The 18,195-nt window shown below is 40.2% G+C and overlaps 2 protein-coding genes across 5 annotated transcripts in view; one reads left to right on the top strand and one right to left on the bottom strand.

The window, feature by feature from the left end:
- The window catches only part of SWT1 (SWT1 RNA endoribonuclease homolog), a 40,405-nt gene extending 39,781 nt beyond the window's left edge, over nt 1-624 (top strand). Inside the window, exon 20 of the mRNA XM_068953535.1 lies at nt 18-624. The gene's annotated coding sequence lies outside the window, so the exon portion shown is untranslated. The remainder of the gene's footprint in view (nt 1-17) is intronic.
- IVNS1ABP (influenza virus NS1A binding protein) lies at nt 84-17,987 on the bottom strand. Of its 4 annotated transcripts, none has more exons than XM_068953542.1 (15): nt 17,567-17,987; nt 11,408-11,647; nt 10,001-10,126; nt 9,471-9,640; nt 9,319-9,394; nt 8,388-8,561; nt 7,797-7,922; nt 6,306-6,413; nt 3,976-4,102; nt 3,169-3,393; nt 2,865-2,986; nt 2,548-2,674; nt 2,323-2,454; nt 2,009-2,182; nt 84-1,554 (listed from the first exon to the last, which is right to left on the bottom strand). In XM_068953542.1, the coding sequence occupies exons 3-15, from the start codon at nt 10,109-10,111 to the stop codon at nt 1,301-1,303; spliced, it is 1,926 nt and encodes a 641-aa protein (XP_068809643.1). In that variant the 5' UTR covers nt 10,112-10,126; nt 11,408-11,647; nt 17,567-17,987; the 3' UTR covers nt 84-1,300. The 4 variants fall into 4 exon arrangements, with proteins under 4 accessions (XP_068809643.1, XP_068809645.1, XP_009670953.1 ...); XM_068953544.1 differs by having other exon boundaries at nt 10,001-10,115; nt 17,567-17,986; XM_009672658.2 differs by lacking the exon at nt 17,567-17,987 and adding an exon at nt 12,222-12,334.
- Nucleotides 17,988-18,195: the final 208 nt, after the last annotated feature.

Here is an 18,195-nt window from a genome sequence, read left to right as displayed (position 1 = left end):
TGAAACTGTGATTCTAGGGTTGCGAACTTCCGTTTACAAGCAGTCTCATTAAAGAAAGGACACAAACACACGTTACAGCAAGCTGGTGGTGCAAGGATTTCCCAAAAGGTACCTTTAATGTGTTTGCATCAGCAGCAAGCATTAAGTGCTAATTTTGGCACTGGGAGTTAGATGTGCAGCACTATACATTAGACACCAAGTCATCCTAACCAACATTGTATCCAGATGAATAGAGAAAGTGAACTACAACATAGTACTATGAGCACATATGAAATCAAGTAATTTGTATTCTAGCACAGTTTCAGCTTGTGATATTAGAAAAATAAAACAACGCCATTACTTATCAGAGGAATACATTTCCTTTGCTAACAGGAAGTAGTTGAAAAACCATGAGGAAAAAAAAAAAAACACACTTCAGTTCTTGTTTTACAAGTGTTAGCTCAACTGGAATAAAACTGCTGTACATAAAACACCCTCTGCGTTTTTGTCAAACTATTTGAGCCAAAAAAATTTCTCATTACTAAAAGGTCACAGCTATGTTATGTTCAGAAACTCCATTCAAATCTAATGAAAGTGTTGCATACTAAGTTACAATATTGTAGCAGAGGCAAAAGCTTAGAAGCTCACATACAGTGGTAAATTCAGTGTCCCACTCGGTCTCTATGAACTCCAAGATTGTCTCTTTGCTTCAATAGCCATTTATCTGCCATTTTCATTTCAACAGATAAAATACTCTGCTGAGTATATAAAAACTGTTATAAAAAGGCAATCATAAAAGATTAGGTATTGGCAGGCATGTCAGCTTTTTTAATAAAAAAAATAGCCATTATATCTATTTAAATAAGGCTTCTTGTTACAGATTGTTCCAGTTATGAGGAAAAACAAGGTCTGATGAAAGAACTAACTACTCCCCCCCAAAAACCTTATACTTCCTGCCCCCTAAACACATTCTACATTAAAAAAAAAAAAAAAGTCATTTACTGTGCAAAGTGGCAAAACAAACACTGGGGGAAGCTCCTGAAATGATATGCCCAGTCTAGTTTCTCTTGCAATATCTTCAAAATCTTGAAAAAAAAAAAACCCACTAAGACAAAGTTCTAAAATACACAAAAAAACCCCTTCATCTTGATATTCTTTCTTCCAAAACAAATATGTACAGCACATTAATATGCAATATGCAAAAGCTCTGTGTTGCTGTTGGCAACATCTATGCCCTCCCCAACCCTATTCACAAGTGTACCTCTACTAAAACACAATTACATCACTAAGCCTGTTAGTTTGAAAAGGAAATTTAAATCACTTAAAATTTGTAAGTTTTTGTGTAGGGGCTCCATTCATTTGATTCCAGGTTGTAGACTTCCACTGTGTTCAAGAATTCATTGCCGTCAAAGCCCCCAACTGCGTAAATGGTGTTTGCCACAGCTGTAATGCCAGCATTGCTTCTTGGAGTAGTCATACTTGCCATCATCTTCCATTCGTTTTTAGCAGGGTCGTACATCTCCACGCAGCTCACTGCATGAGAGCCATCAAAGCCTCCACCAACAAAGAGTTTTCCTATCAAAAGGAAATAAAACGGATGCTTAACTGCTAGGCACCAAGCGTGTCACCAAATACAGAGTACGTTCCAGGCAGGCAAACTAAGCCAAAGCAAGCGAATTTAGGAATTCCGATGAGGAAGTCTTTGCCTTATTCAGGTTCTGAAGTTGCAGTTGTAACTAGCTTTGGCTCTCTTGCTCGTTAGAGCTAGTTGCACCTACTGAGGAATAATTTCAGCCAAGTCCAGATTCAAACAGAAGCTGCATGGTGATGTTTTTGAAAAGGAATGCCCCCAAAACCAAGTTTTTCGATTCTCTGGTTGGAGTTTTTAATTTCATTGAAGGAACAGTCAGTTTCTCCCTGTATCCTTTCTTCCCTAGCAAGGAAGGCAGCTTCACATTCCACTCGTGCTGTAGCTTAACGTGACAAGATTCATCAAGCACAAGAAGTTGGTTAAGACTATAGAGCCTACCGTCATGAACAGCCACTCCAGCTCCTCGTCTAGCCACGTTCATGGGAGCAATCAGTGTCCAGGTGTTGTTCTCCGGATTATAGCGCTCTACGCTGTTCAGGCAGTTCCACGACTCTGCTCCTCCAATTATGTATAAATACCCACCTAGCTCACATACTGCAGACTGATGTCTCCCTACAAATCAAAAGCCATGAGTTACAGCCAGTCACGGGAGTCGTCACATACTACCAGTTTACCACAGCACAAAAGAAAAGATCTGGAGTTCTACAACAGTCCCTCTTCCCTCCCCTCCTCGAACTATACAACAAACTTACGGATATTAAGGGGAGCACAGCTTGTCCAAGATTTTGTTACAGGATCGAATACATCGCAGTTCTTAAGTCCCTTCTGACCATAAGGATCTGAACCACCAACAATGTACAGTTTTCCATTCAGGGCACAAACTCCTGTTCACATAAATAAGAAAAATAAGTAAGCTCATAAATTAGTAGGGGCCAGGCATGGACAGACAGACAGACCATCAACTGCAGATCTATTACCTGCATTGCAACGATTGGTTCTCAATTCTGGAACAGGAGTCCAGTCATCTATTTCTGGCTCATACATTTCTCCGCAGCTCAAGTCATCTGAGTGACCATTTGACCCACCCACAACATACAGCTGCCCCTAATGGAAAAAATAGCATGTTTCACATATTAAAAGAGAAAACAAAACAGTTCAACTCATTATCGCTTTATTAGTTTTGTTAGCTACAATAAAGCAACTTCAGTTACCATGAAGTTTACCACATTTGTCCCACATACTTAAGCTATTTACATAATTCAACATTACCATCTAATCTCCACCCACTACATACCATCAAAACTGCCATCTGGAATCGAGCTCTTGGTGTTCTCATAGGTGCAATGAAAGTCCAAGAGTCCTTTTGTGGATCATAGCACTCCACGGTGCGCAAACACTCCTCTCTATTATATCCACCTACAGGCAAAAGCAAAAGGTCAGGTCATAGTGAGTTTCTGAAGACCAGTTGCTTGGAAGTTTAAGAAAACTGACTCTGTGAAATAGTCTACATAGTTGGAAAGAAATACACAGTGTCTTCTGTAACTGAGTGAGCTGTTTTAAAGAACTTTTTTTTTTTTTTTTTTTTTTTTTTTTTTTACCTGCAGCTATTAGCTTGCCATTAAGTTCAGCTGTGCCCAATCCAGATCGAGCATACTGCATAGGAGACATGGGCTTTTCTACTACATCACTTGGCTGAAGCTCAAAACTCAGACTCTTGAGCAGTCGCGGCGTGCTAGTGGGAGAGCTCTGAGGGCTGTTACGTCCGTGCAGGAATATCACACACAACACACCATCCAAAACAGCAAGACACAGGTAGGTGTTACCTGTAATCAGGAGGAAAAAAAGCTAATATAACCACATTTTGAATGAATACCACCAAGGGGCTTCCGATTATGCTTCTTCCCTACTTCATGAAACATGTTATGCTGCTGTTTAGGGTTATAGGTTCCAAGTGTTAGCAGAGTTATAGAAAAAACGCTGTTTTTAAGATGATTAATATCATCCTAGAAGTATATGAGATGGCAATCTAAAGATGTGCTAGGAGAAAGCCTCCTCCCACGCACTGCAAATAAATCTTTGATTAATCAAAGAACACTTGTCTACAGTTTAGACTTTTTGGTTCAAATTATACACACATGGGCTCTGGGACAGCCTTATGGCTAAAGAATCAAGATGCAGACGATTCAAGTTTGGCCCCAGTTATATTAGAAACATCTTATGAATTACTGGGCAAGTTATTTAATTTGTATCTATCACCTCATCAGTAAGAAAAAATACTTCCATATTTCTTATGGATGTTAAGGGGGATCCGTAGTGGATATGGGGTGGTAGATACGTAATACCAGACATCTTTGAGACACACACACCAAAAAAAAAAAAAAAAAAAAAAAAGCTAAGATACTCACTTGATGTTTTCTCTGAAGCAATGATTTTCCATTCATGTTTAGGACTCTGAACAGTAGCATTTGGAGAAAGACTTCCAGAGGAGCTGCTACTTATCTGCTTGTGATCATTCTCACGTGGTGGCTTTTTCTGCAAAATCAAAAGGCAGCTACAGAAACCTGGCCAGAGACTACACCTGGTTCTACCTTTCCTTCTCTGTGCTATGCAAGGAAAGGCTTCATCTACCACCTCCGCAGACCACCATTTGTAGCACACCTTGAATTTAAACAGAGCATCTTCTCTACCTAAAAAAACATCAGTGGCCGAGAACACCCTGCGTCTTGGTACTCCTTTCAGCCTACGATTGCTACTTCTGCGCTTCTAGTCTCTGACTAGAAATCATTTTGAGTTCCCGGAGGAGTCAAGTACGCATTATTACGAGAATTTTCAAACCTAAGAAAGAGCCATTTGGACAGAAACGATTTATAAACTAGAAGCCTAACTTGCAAACTCTGCCTCTGGAACTCAAGTTAATTATATAACGCTACTTGGAAGTGAATTAACTATTCTCTTCATCCCCTGAAGACAAATTAGTTTCACCTCAATTCCTCTCTGTGCTCAGATTAACTGTTTCTTGGATTTTACTCCTTTGATACTTTCCACCAACAAGAGCTCTCTGGTTTCTTTTCTTCAGCTTAATTTATACTGTATTATGCTAAATTTTACACTATTACGCTAAATTAAAAGATACAGAGAAGTAAAAATCTGTGTTTCAGATTACACTGCACAGGGTTTGTTTGTTTGTTTGTTTTTTAAATCATAAGACCCAAACACAAGTAGTTAATATTCTGCCTCTTCTATTTAGCAGCAAAGATTATGGCTGCACTCCTGAAGTTTACAATGCCTGGAGATTCCCTGGAGCGTGTATGACTTTTATAGAAACTGTCATAAGACGATTCTAAAATTTATCATCTAGCTCACACTTCTCTGTATAAGGTTATATATGACAATTTGACACTTGGCAACACTTTGACACACAGCTCAGCATGATAACCAGTTCATCCGTGCATAGCATTTCTGTTATTTCTGAATCTTCATCCCATTTACAGCATTTTCTTCTACCCTTAAATTGCCTTGACAGACCGGATTTGAAAAAATTACAGCTTTTCCAGACCCATTATCTGTGGGTTTCGTGTGTTAATTCTCTTGACTGTTGAAGATTTCAAAGGGTTGGATGCAAGTTTCCAAAACTGGTAATTCTGACTACCAGAAAGGATTCAAGAACAAGAAAAAAGGAAAAAAAAAATTTAAAAAGAGAGAAAGAAAGAGAGAAAGAGAAAGCTCCTGGCCTCCTTTCTGAAAATAAATCTTTTCAAAGTTCACCTTTCAGCTTCTAAGTATTATAATGAGTAGCATCCAAAGTTATGACATCTATGACGGTTTTGTTAAAAACAATTAAGACAAGAAGATTAGCTGACTCTTCATTTCTTTTCACTTCTAAAATCCATGCTCCTGGATGGAGAGTATTTTACATAAACAAGTTGCTAAAAACTTCAGGAAACGTGCTTTTGTACCAGCACGTTCCACCATTACCAGTTACAACATTAACATATATTTACTTCTAGCTCACAACCTTCACTTGCAGAAAGCAACTGATAATTTAGATCTAATAGCCCTTGTTTCTTCTTTGTTTCTTAAACAGCCTCAGTTGTGCTGTGTTTCGCAGGAGTTGAGAATATTGTATCCAGTTAGAGTGCCCCCACCCCCAAAAGTCATCTCAAAAGCGAGTAATCTCTACACAGTGAAAGCATGAGCTGTCCCTAAGCCAGAAATCCTCTACTGCTGCTTTTTTGAAATCTCTCTCACACATTGTCAGTGTGACTCAACAGGAGGAATGGATGCTGGATCTGAAGGATTAGAAGTTATCTGATGTCCAGAATGTTTGTCTATGCCAAAACTCTTAACAGATGCATTGACATAAACGGGAATACTGCCAGACAAACAGTCCCTGATTCTTTTCAGTCTCTTAAATATGATTTCCTATACATCTCTTCTAAACTACCTAAGCTCTTGCTATGGCAGACTGCTTCACCACCTTCCTCTTTCTTCTGACAGCCTAAGATTTAGTTTGAAGTCTCAAGCACTCCGTTTTGGAAGGGCTCGCTTTGTTTCAGTCTGCCACATCAAGCAGAGGCAGAAACTGAATCATCGCCTCCAACGGTTTTGAGAAAAATCCTCTCCCGCAATTATTTCACCAGTAAAGCTGCTCTCTCCGCTGCAACACACAAGACGAAGCGTGCTGTGAACTGCTCCGGTCTCCCTGAGGTTACCTCAGACTGTCTGCAATTGGTACCTGCACAAACTGAATGTGGTCATCATCACTGCCATACACCTCAGCCTGTCCATCTAGCAGATTTCCATCAAGCAGCTTGTGATCAGCTGAGTAGTACAGCGTTTGAACCTGCAAAAACAACAACAGAATACCCATGTGGCTACCGTCTCCACTGCTACTTAGCTACAGGCAGATTACAAAAGGCAGTCGCCAGCATACTTCTCGTCATCTCATCTCAATCTAGCAGAATGACAAAACTAAAAGGAAGCAGATGTCATGGTGGCAATCTTCAAAGACTGGATGAAGGTTCCTTGCGTTCTCAGCTTGAAAGAAATCTTCATTTTTCAAGGACTTCTACTGTTTTTCCAGCACAGAAACATTAGACAAGCAAGATGTACATTAATTTGCAGAATTACACAAATTCATAATCTCATGCAAGCATTTTGTTACCCCGCAAACAAGTTTTCTCCTTTGAAAAATACATATATTTATCTTGATCAGAAAAAGAGAAGCCAAGAGTGGACTCTAGAAGAAAGGTGTGGGGATGAGGGAAGACAACACAGATTTAAAGTCTGGAGAAACTTGTTGTCCATGACTAAACCTCAGATGCAAGCCTTTCAATGAAAGGCATCTCAATTTCAATAGGCTATATCAAAACTTTTTAAGAGAGTTATTCCAAGGTGAAATATACACATGAGAATATATGACAGTATCAAATGTACTTCTGCTTATACAAAGGCATTCCGAAGACCTATCGCGCCTGTAATAACAAACTGGGAAGATTTTGCGACTTTTTTCTGGTAATAAAGTCCACTTTTCCCAGCCAATTAAAAATGTAGATTCCCCACTAGTTTTTCCATTAAAAACTGCCCAGGCTACATCTAGTATGAGTATTCATGAGTAAAGCCATTTAACAACACACAACTTTCAAAATAATATATCCTGTAAAGGAGTAAGTAAACACCATTAAATCATCATCATCGTTCTCTGCCCACAGCGGATTTTCTTAGGAGAACTGGGGCAGGACTGCTGCTTCTGTACGTGTCAATACACTTGAGGTTTCTTCTTGGTTCTTCAGCCTTGGTATCCTAGTTTTGTTAATAAACCTATGGGGAGATAAATCAACGGGGAGGAACAACCATTAGAAGCTTTTACCTACTTCTCATTTACAAGCAAAACCTGCAAAGGAAAACATCAAGAATCTACAGCAAGTTTCAGTACCACCTCCCCAACTCTAGAGCAAGATACATGCCACTTTGAAGTTACTAAATAGCAAACTGAGCAAAAAAGGAAAGCAGAAGACCAGACTGAACAGTTCATTCAGCTCACCTGAATACCCCCCCAGTTTCTCAGCTTAGGGGTACCTACAGTAAAATTTAAATTCTTTAGGGTCACAGTGTAAAAAAAAAAAAAAAAAAAAAAAGTGGGAAAAAAAATTTGAAAAAGAAAAAAGGGATCATCCTTCACATTGATTTGCTTAAGGTGTTTAATCCCATTTTCTTAAAGACTAACCTCTTCCATTAGATCTTCCAGGCTGTCTCCATTCTCCCAGATGCTGCGCTGTACCCAGTTGATTACCTTTGTGTATAATTTGCCGTTGCTGGGTAGGCCGACATTGTCTTCAAGCATTACTTCAAGCTTGAATTATAAAATACAGGAAGTGAGTTACTGAATGATTTACTGAACAGGTTTTACCCTCACGTGTGTGGCATACCGTACTTTACATAGTCACCGTTACTCCTTAAGAGAGTACTCTCACTTTACTGCAGAGCTAGAAAACACCATCCAGCAGGGGATTTCAGCCTTCGCTGCAGCAACTAGAAAGCATGTTTACGTACAACTGCAGTGATGTTGTATGCCTTCTAAGAAAGGAAGACAGTATGTGTCCTCTACAATTAAGTTTTACAGTAGTACGAATATTATGCAAATCAAGAATTTTCATATTGTTCATGTAACTCAGGACACATGAAGTCTTTCCGCTCTCAAAGAGGGAGCTGCAATAACGTAATGATTCCTTGGGTTGCCATACAGAAATGTAACTTTTAACTTCCTTCCCTTCCCCAGAGTCACGTGCCAGAAATAAGCCTACAGACTCCAGCTAACCTTTAACCGCGGAAGTTTGAGAAATTCCTCCTGTTCTGAAATACGCAAAAGATGTTCCTGAATGTAGCCATCAATCTTGCTCAACAAACGCGAGTCTCCCATACAGCTCGCAAAGTTTCGGTAAGAGATGCAGCTCTGAACATCCATCTTAGAGAGCAAGTAGTCACCACAAACCTGTTAAGAAGGAAGACCGCCCCGTGATTTACAAGTAGACAAGATTTTTATATGTATAAATTTCCCACCCCAAAATGCAGCCACAACTGTTTTTTAACTGCAAAACAGTCAGTTTGTCTCCGCAAATGGCACTCTAAATGAAACGTTGCCTACCACGAGAATAAGCGTGAGTTAAAAGAGTAATATACATAGCAAGTTACTTACACACATACAAACTTACCCTATGCTTTTCTATTGAACACCTATCCAAAACTGTACATCTGCAGTTAAGTGAAGATTAGAATCCCAATTCCTGTCTCAACGGCATCCCACTTGTAACAAGAGTAAGTATTTTTAAACTCAAGCCCTGGAAAACTTACGATCAAGAGGGTGCAGACTACTCCTTTTTGACACACGATTGACACAGACTTACACGTTTAAGTAGGCCCTCTATAACAAAACTGAGCACACCACCGACTTCCATAAACTCCACTGAAGTTAGGTAAACAGTTTTTGCTTACACAAATACAAATAAAAATCTTGCACATAAATACAAAACGTCAGAGAGCCGTTCAAGAGAAAGATTACACAAGTGGAAGCAATACGTACTGGTATCACTCAAATCTATACTATGCTGTTGAATATCTAAGGAAGGTTAGCAGCTGATAAGCACTTTTTGACAGAATAATCAATTTTTTTCCAATTAAACATCAAAAAACATAACATTTGTCTGCTCTCTGAGCGCGGAACAGACCTCTGGAAGAGTTGAAAACTGTACCTGCTTAACTCTCTCCATCTTCAACTTCTTTGCTGCGGAGTATACATCTTTCACTAGTTCTTTATCAGCTTTTAACCTACGGAAGAAAGTTAGCTTCATTACTTGGATTTTTAATTAACATCTACTCTCCAGTTTCTCAGAAAAATACTTACTGAGCAGTATAGGCATAATTCAATAAAACTTCAACAGCTTCTGGATTGAGATCATCAAACTTAACATGAGAAATTCCATGAGAATCACTATCACTATTGAAGATTTCAAACAGGTAGGGACTACAGCAAGCTAGCACAGCTCTGTGTGCCAACATCTCATGTCCACATACCTACGTGTAAAACATAAATAAGAAACCCACAGGCCAGTAAGAATTTTAAAACATACACTTCTATTATAGTAGCGTAAAGGCATACCCAAGGTGAACATCACAGTTCAATTAATTTTTTAAATCAATGCTATCTTCAGTTTACCTCAGATAGCTGAAAAAAATACATTGGTTTTACTTCTCTTACCAAAGCAATATATGCTTTTTGGCTCTTTTTTTTTTTTTTTTTTTTAAAGAATCTAATTTTCTAATTTTTTTGCGGAAGATGCATTTCAAAAGTCTCATGGCTCATAAACAATGGAAAAAACATAGCATAAGGATGAAAAGCCATTCAGCTGTTATATTCAGGATGAAAAGAATTACCTGAAGTCGGACATCACAGAACTGACCACTTTTACGCAAGGCATTTAGTTTGGCAACAGATGACTCGATGAAATTTTCATCTTCAAACATCAAATATCCATTAGGAATCATTTTGCTGTTGTTGGGCTGAAAACAGAATAGGTAAAGTTTACAGATGCAACATTTCGCTTCAAGATAAAAGTATTATTAACATGTCTTTCTCAAACATCGAATATTCCTGGGAACTTTTTCAAATAAACATCCATCTATTTAAGAAAAGCCATAGGCGAGCGCTACTGATGATGAGCGCTGTTGACAACAATCCTGCATTGACGGAGATGGCCTGCATTAATGACTTTCAAAGAGCGAGACAGGCCATAACTTTTAATATGTCCACATCACTTCAGTAAGTTGCTGAACCTGTGCTAGCTCTATCGGAACAAGCTGGGAACCACTGGATTACATAAGATGCTTTATTCCCCTCTGTAAAGATCAGATTTAGTAGACTCATCACTATTTTCTGCTGACTCTAATGAAATTTGTCATATTAGCCAATTTCATTTTTGCATGGACCTAAAAAAGCAACTGTGTTGAAAGCTGTAAGAATTGAGAATTTGAAGCAACAAGGGAAGTAGAATAGCAGCTATGGAAATACAAAACTACTGTTCATCTGTTTAACTGTCAGAGTAGTGAAAATCACTCATGATTTTCAGCTACTCTGAAATATTTCCGGAACATAACGTCAACAAAACTGACAGAATGAAAAACATTCTGAGCATATATTCTGAATCATCATGAAGCTAACAAAACTTGATCGGAAAAATCTTACCCGTATACAAACATACCACCTCAGGCAAATTGGAACAGGAAAAGTTTTGCGAGGAAAGTCCACTTCACAAACAGGGAGCTAAATTAAGAACACTAAAATATGACCCTGGGAAGGGTAGCACCTGAGATGACCTATACATTTAAAATAAAAGCCAACTTCATAAGTTGAAGTTGCTAACAGACAGATGCAAAAGCAGAGATTCTCAACAATTTTCTAGGAAAGACTATGTGGTATGCCTCAAATACTTCCAGCAACAACTTATACTGCCATCTGAAGTTTAAGAAAATTCTAATGATCACTCAGACCTTTAATTAAAAAAAAAAAAAAAAGCATGTGCGCGAGAGCAAGACAGAAAGAGCGAGCACGCGCACAAAACATAGCAAGCCCTACACAAAATAATTCTAGCTTTAATCCACTTACTTTAAATTGACTTGCTACAGAAAGCATTTGACCCTAAAACAGTCGCTTACAAGTGTTTCCATCTGCATAAGTTTTCATTTGCTATGTTTTATTTCCACCCAAAAAAGAAAGTTTTTAAAATAACAGAATTGGAGCAAAACTACTCCCTATCAGATACACAGCTAACAATATTAACTTACCTAGTAAATATATTACCGTAAATTTATAACTGGGAGATCTTAAAATAATCCAATGGTATCACTTTGTTAAGCACTTCAGTTTCAGTATCTTCTGATAGTGAAGATGTTTGTTGAAACGCAAGCAGACGTGTCTTTGCAGCTGCTATATGGATTCCAAAACTATCAGGCTTGAAGATGATGTAATGAAGTCCTTAAGAGCTATAGACATGAATTTCTTCTGTGATAATCATGCATCATAATCTGTAATAACAGAGCAATTATTAAGTAAAGATAAAATATAGTAGTACTATGTATTTCAGATGGGACTTTAAGAGTCTCTTCAACAGAAGTTTCTGACACAAACAAGTATATTTTTCCATGCTGGCACTGATACATTCTCATGTGTAACAAGAGGTCAACCAAATCAATTCTGATACCCATAGAGACAAGACAGCGGCTAAATATTTAGAGAAAACGTTCAAACAGGTTAATCCCATTTTAGGCAATTCCTATCGACTCTAACCTTCAGCACTTCCTTTATCTAGACCTTTATCACTTGCTTACACAAGTTGATAACTCTTAAATAACACCACAAAAACTACTAATTTTTTTTAAAAAAAGAGACCAATCCACATGCCTCATACCTTTTGCTCTTCCCTGAACTCATATCTTTCATTTCCGATAATGCCTAAAATGGACTGATTAAGGACATGTCTGAAATGACTGGTCATTTCTCCAGTTCTAGGTGCTTCCGAAAAAATAAAATAAAAATAAATTTTAAAAATCAGAAATTTCTATTTTCTAATGTAACTTCTTAGGAAAAAGTCTCTAATACCCTGCAAACAGAATCTCTAGGTGCTACTGAAGTTCACCACTGGTACTTCCAGCTGGGGTCGATTTGTCGGATGGGATTCCAAATACTCCGGCAGCTGGGTGCTTATGCTGGGCTATTCGGGAAGGGAGGAGAAGGGAAGGGCAGGAGCAGCGGGGAGGGAGTGGGCAATGAACACGTACTCTGGAGCCTTCCCCAACCCTGTTCCCACCTCGGGAAAACACTGCCCATTTCATCCATTGCGCTCCCTACGGCAGCTCCAAAACCATATTTGTATCTGCACATGGAATGCCACACTGGGAATCAGGTTTCCTAAAAATCAGCGCAGCTCATTTCTCCCAGGCAAAAATTAAAAGTCATCCATGTCATAAGAAGAGAGCCTCACTACTTTAATGCCTGGCTGACACTTAAAGAGACGAGCGAGACCAGGCACGAGGCAGTAATTCTCGAGAGCAGTAGGGGGCACCATCCCACAATAGTCTCTCCCTGTTAACACAGGGAAATCGCTTTTTCATTAAGGACTTCAATCTTAAAGACTACATTTCAATCAGTAGATAACCAGGTAGAAAGAATTGCTGTTAAATTTAAAGTTTGGCTACTAGAATAGACACGAACACACACAAAGAAGGAAACAACCACTCTAGAGCAAGCGGTGGCATCTATTTGTAAAACAGCACCCTCAAAGCAGGGAACACTACTGAAACACTATCCTGGGGACTCCAAGTTCAGTGTCAGCTGAGATAATGTTTGCCGAGAGAAAATCTCCATACATTTAATTTATGTTCTTTTTATAACCCTACAGGCAAATTATGAAACTGAAACAGAGATCCATTTACCAAATAATTTTTAACTGTAAGTATTTGGAAGTCAGCACTTCTTCCCTCCTTGGTACAACTGGTATAACGTTTTCAATCTCTAAAGCGAACAAAACGTTTCACTTCTCAAAAACAAAAGCAAGCGTCTGATGTCGTCTTTCCCCAACTCATTTGAAACATCTTATTATTCAAAGATGCAGGGATACTAATGCAACACAAGCGTTGCAATGAATTGACTTACAAAGCTTTAGAAGCTATATTTCTTCAAAACTACCCAGAAATAAACAAGAGAATTGCCACTGAGACACTTCTGATTTTATAATCTGTACTTTCAGATGTTAAAACTTCCATTTCCATTGCAGGTATCATTCAGATACAGCTAGACTTATTCAGGCAAACGCAAGCTAGAAAAGACATTTTAAAAAAAGAGCCAGGGGAGGTAAGTCCAAAAGCTGCACTACATAATCAATATGCAACCAGGACCATTCTGGCACAAAGTTCAGGCCACTCTGGCTATCGCTTGCTTGAGTCTCAGCACCAACTCATTCTTGACTGCCCAAACTCTCAGAGGAGTTTTTTTGTTGTTTACTGAGTAGAGGTCCATAACAAATTAAACGTTCACTGCTATATGATCCGGACAAACGGGCTACTTAGTCTGTTCACACATTACCTTGAGCATTCTCCTGTTCAATATTCATCCCTAAGGAACTATTGTTAAAAAAAAATCAGCACTGAAGCTATTGAGAGATTTCAAGTTACATGACAACTATCCAAATAATTTCAACTATATTCCAGAATCACCCTCAAGAAGTATATTCCTCTGGGCACGTTTTACTACATTTTGCCATCACAAGAGAACTTTATTTCATGTCCAGTATTGCAGCTTTGCCCAATGTGCTTGCATATGACCTTCAAGACCTATGAAGGGCATCAAAAACAATTCTGCGTTGAAACAAAATATTTGCCTTCCTTTGTATACGAATTCAAATATATATATATATATATTTTTTTTTTTTTCCTGGATTCAGGCATCTAATATCATTGCCTAATCTGAATATCTAGGAATGCAAACCTCTTAATTATTGCCATAAAGTTTCAATATCGTTTGGTGTGAATGGCTAATACCAGCTTTCGTGGCTAGTATTAGTCCAAATTGGCATTAAATAATATAAGCATGTTCATTACCGCCCACACTCTTTTTGTCTTGCTATATTACTACTAGGATAATTATTTTAATCCGTTAAAATTCAATGAAAAAACAAAAACTACAGTATATTCTATATTAAAGGCGATGAACAGGTACTGCAAACAAATTGCTTGCTAGAGTCATCTTTCTGAAACATAAGTGTCACTAATTTTTTTAATTCGATTTTTACTTGTTTTCTTCTAGCTCATTGCATCAAGAACTGACAGCAGTTTTACAGTAATCCTTCATTATTTCCGTTTTTTTAACTAAGCGTGATGTTCCTTTCATTGTAAGCTAAGTATGAAGTCTGAACGTCTCTGAAATAATTATTTTCAAACCTCATCAAGTTATTTAAATATTTTAATGGTACAGAATTACCATTCTAGAATGTGAATAACATATTTCATTTAAGAAAATTCTTACTTTAGAGCAGGCCTGTGCTTTTACTTCATCTTAAAAAGAAGTGCAGGAAATAGAAGTTATACATACATAGAATGGAAACCCAGAGTTTATCTCTAATATTAAGGATTAATACTGCTGTTGAGCCTGGAGACACCATTTTCAATCAAGACTCCATAATACTGCACAGCATTAGGACAGGGCAGAAGCCACGCAGCATTCACGTGCTGTGTTTCAATGACACAGCTGTACCCAAGCAGAAGAACGCCAGTAGTCAAACAACCACCCAGTTGTTAGATTAGAACATAAAAACAGGGGTTTTTGTCCAAATGTCTGCAAAGTTTCTTAAACACTGATGGGGGCATACTGAGATTTTTATTTCTTATATGCCAGCAGACCATGGAAGGACCACATGATACGCTCTAAGCAACATAAGTTTGCCATAGCTAACTGACTTCCAAAGGGGAATTTTCTCCATTTTCTTCTTCCCGTTCAGTTGAGATATATTTAAAGGAGCACTTTGAAAAACTCACCTAAACAACTATGATGCTAAGTCTTCTCATCCACCAGTGAACTATTCTCTTTAGGCATAACTTACGGACGGACATAAGTGCTACCGAAATGTGATTAACCAGATAGTTACAAGAACAAATAAATATCAATTTAGGATCTCTCCATTCAACCTTTTTAGACAATATTTCACTCTGGAAAGCACTGCAACATTTAGAAGACTGCTAAATTACAATTACTGTTGCATTTCTCCAAAGACTTCACACAGTTATCATTATCTAGGACTCTCCACTATAAAGCCAGTTTCAGGAATGGTAAGTGTTGCAGTCTCAGAGGAGGTACCAAGACGACAGGTCCCCAAAGGTAAGCGTTGAGGCAGAAGACACTAACCCTGTTTCCTAACAAGACAAATAAGGTCTATTCATTCTTTCTTCCTCCTAACCAAAGACTCCCATCCTTAGTAGCGCCCATTGGTACTTTCCATGGGCTGTACTTCATTTAAAAAAAAATAAAAAATCCATTGTTTTGTGCCAATTTTGCATAAGCTGTTTTTGGTCAGATTAAGGTATTACCTCTTAAATTCAGTATTGAAACATTAAATTGGGGAAAATGCTTTTTAAATTTTCAATTTAAAGACTGATACTTGTTGATTATGACGACTGACACTTGACTGACCCTTGTTGATACAAGGGAACAAAAACGGAACTTAACACCACAGCTGGCTGAGAAACACTTGTTAGCTGCTGCCGGCCTTCTTGCTGCTCACAGTCTAGTTTACAAGACAGGTAGGTCAGACCTACAACTACCCGTAGGCCACTACTTGAATCAGAATACATAACCACACATCCTCAAAGATCGTCTTTTATGGACTTGCATTTATTCATGGTAAAAACGTGATTTTTCTTTTTCATGCCCGAAGTCTTCATCCGGGCAAAACATTATGAACTAAAACTTAAATCAACACACTTTACACCACAGCTCAGGCTCAGCTTCTTTACATTGCTGATTTAAAACAAAGACTAAATAGAATTTGTATTAATCTTGTTTTGCATATTTGGTTTTCAGTTATTTTCCACTAAAGGTTTCGTCTCACCGGTAAGTAACGAAAATGTGTTAATGAAATGGTTATATTTCAGTGCTAATCAACTTTAGCTGTGTTCCCCAGCCCCAAAGCAAGGGGAACAGAGGAATCTTTGCTATCGATGGCTAAGTTTGAAGAGAGAGAAAAAAGTACTATATACTTTTTCTGAAATCTTTCACATTTAGTCCAAAAAAAGTATTACTTGGACTATCCTCTATAAAGAGCAACTGTACAGTGTGCTTTTAAACACATATTTATGTTTGAGGCTTAAAAAACTTACTAGAAGCAGCTTCTAATGCTAGAATGTCACCATTTGGACTATAACTCAGGGTTGCAACACACAAGCTTCCTATTTAGTATTCAGCTTTACTAATGTTCTATCTTTCATTGTGTCTTAGAACTGCTCATTACGTCCCCTTTTCAATATCTTGTCTGCATTTCCTCTTCCCCTTTTCCACCCACCACACTGTTCCTGCCCCCCCTTTTTTATTTTTAAATTTGCACCTTTTTTTTTCTTTTAAATCTTCTGCCTCATAGGCACTCTCTTAAAACCTGAGCTCTTTTCCTTTTTCCCTCCATGTGGATTTCCTTTTTCTACTAACACACACTTCCCATAGTCTTTTGAAAGTTTATCAGAAAAAAAATATATTTTTTTTAATCTAGGAAGTTCTTGCCTTCCCCCCACCATCACCTGCCCCTCAAAAGCTCAAGCTGAGGAAAACAAAATTAGATCTATTTGCAGCAGTTAAAGTACTGTTTCCTAATTGCAAAGTACTCCTCAGTTGTTGCACCCTGCGCTCCAGAAGCTTGGTTTGTAGCTACAGAAATCCACCTTCTAAAATTAAATCAACCTCGCTCTCAGATCACTACATCCTGTTTATTTTCTTACTTTGCCGATCCACGGCAGAAGAGAACAAACACGATGCCATCCTTCACTGGAGGGGGGGGGGGGAAGTGTCTTCCCCTTTACAAACTGTTACAGTCAAGGAGAGGGTGATATGACACTGAATTTCCATTAGTCCCTCTGTGTGGGACCGTGGTGATCCCCCCCCCCCCAAAACTTACTGCAGCCGGGGTAAGGACTGAGGTGCGAGGGCTTGACCTTGGGGCAGGGCCCACCCGCACCGGGGGGGGGGGGAGCAGCCGCTCTGCTTTGCTCCAGGCCCCGGCGACATTTCCCCCCCGCCCCCGCCCGCGCCACGGCAGCGCCGCAGCGCCCGACGGCGGGCAGCAGCGCGGGGGCCGGCGGCCGCCCAGCCGGTTGCCGCCGGTTTGCCGCCGCCGCTCCCCTCAGGCCGAGGCGCCCCGCCGTGTGGGGGGAGGGGGGGGGGAAGGGGCGGCCACGGCCCGCTCGTACCTGGTGTCTCTCAGCGCAGACGATGCTGCTCATATTGGGAGCGTCCAGGCTGCGGGTGAGGCCGACGCGGGAAGGCGGCCCCAGCCCGCCGGGCGGCGCGGAGGGCAGAGCAGGGCAGAGGGAGCGGCGAGCGGGCGGCAGATGCCGAGCGGGGCCCTCAACGCGCCGCTGCCGCCACCGGAGCAGGAGCAGCAGGACGAGGCGGTGGCGCAGCGCGGCGCTCCGCCCCGTATCCCTCCGCGGCGGGCGCCTCACACCGCGATCCCTCCGCCGAGAAGCGAGTGCGGCCGCGCCCCGCCCTGGCTGCCGAGGCGCGTGAGGGGAAGGTGCCCGGGGGCGGCGGAGGAGGGAGGAGAGGGAGGAGGAGGAGGAGGACGGAGGAGGAAGGAGGAGCCCCAGGCAGGTTGCTCGCCGCCGCGACGTGTGGTGGAAAGGCGGCCGCCAGGCGGGGCGGGGCGGCGCGGGCGGGAGCATGGCGGCCAGAGGCGGCCGTTAGTAACGGTCGGTCTCTGTCAGGGGGCGCTGGCGGCGGCGCTGCCCGGGGCCGAGTTTAAACAACCGAGGAGCCCGGCAAGGCCCCGGGGCCGATGGGGGAAGCGGATGAGGGGAAGGACATAAAGATGCTTGAG

This window comes from Struthio camelus, chromosome 8 (assembly GCF_040807025.1).
Source record: "Struthio camelus isolate bStrCam1 chromosome 8, bStrCam1.hap1, whole genome shotgun sequence".
NCBI classification, from domain to species: domain Eukaryota; kingdom Metazoa; phylum Chordata; class Aves; order Struthioniformes; family Struthionidae; genus Struthio; species Struthio camelus.
Note: the sequence above shows the minus strand (reverse complement) of the source record. Positions and strands in the feature narration are given on the sequence as shown.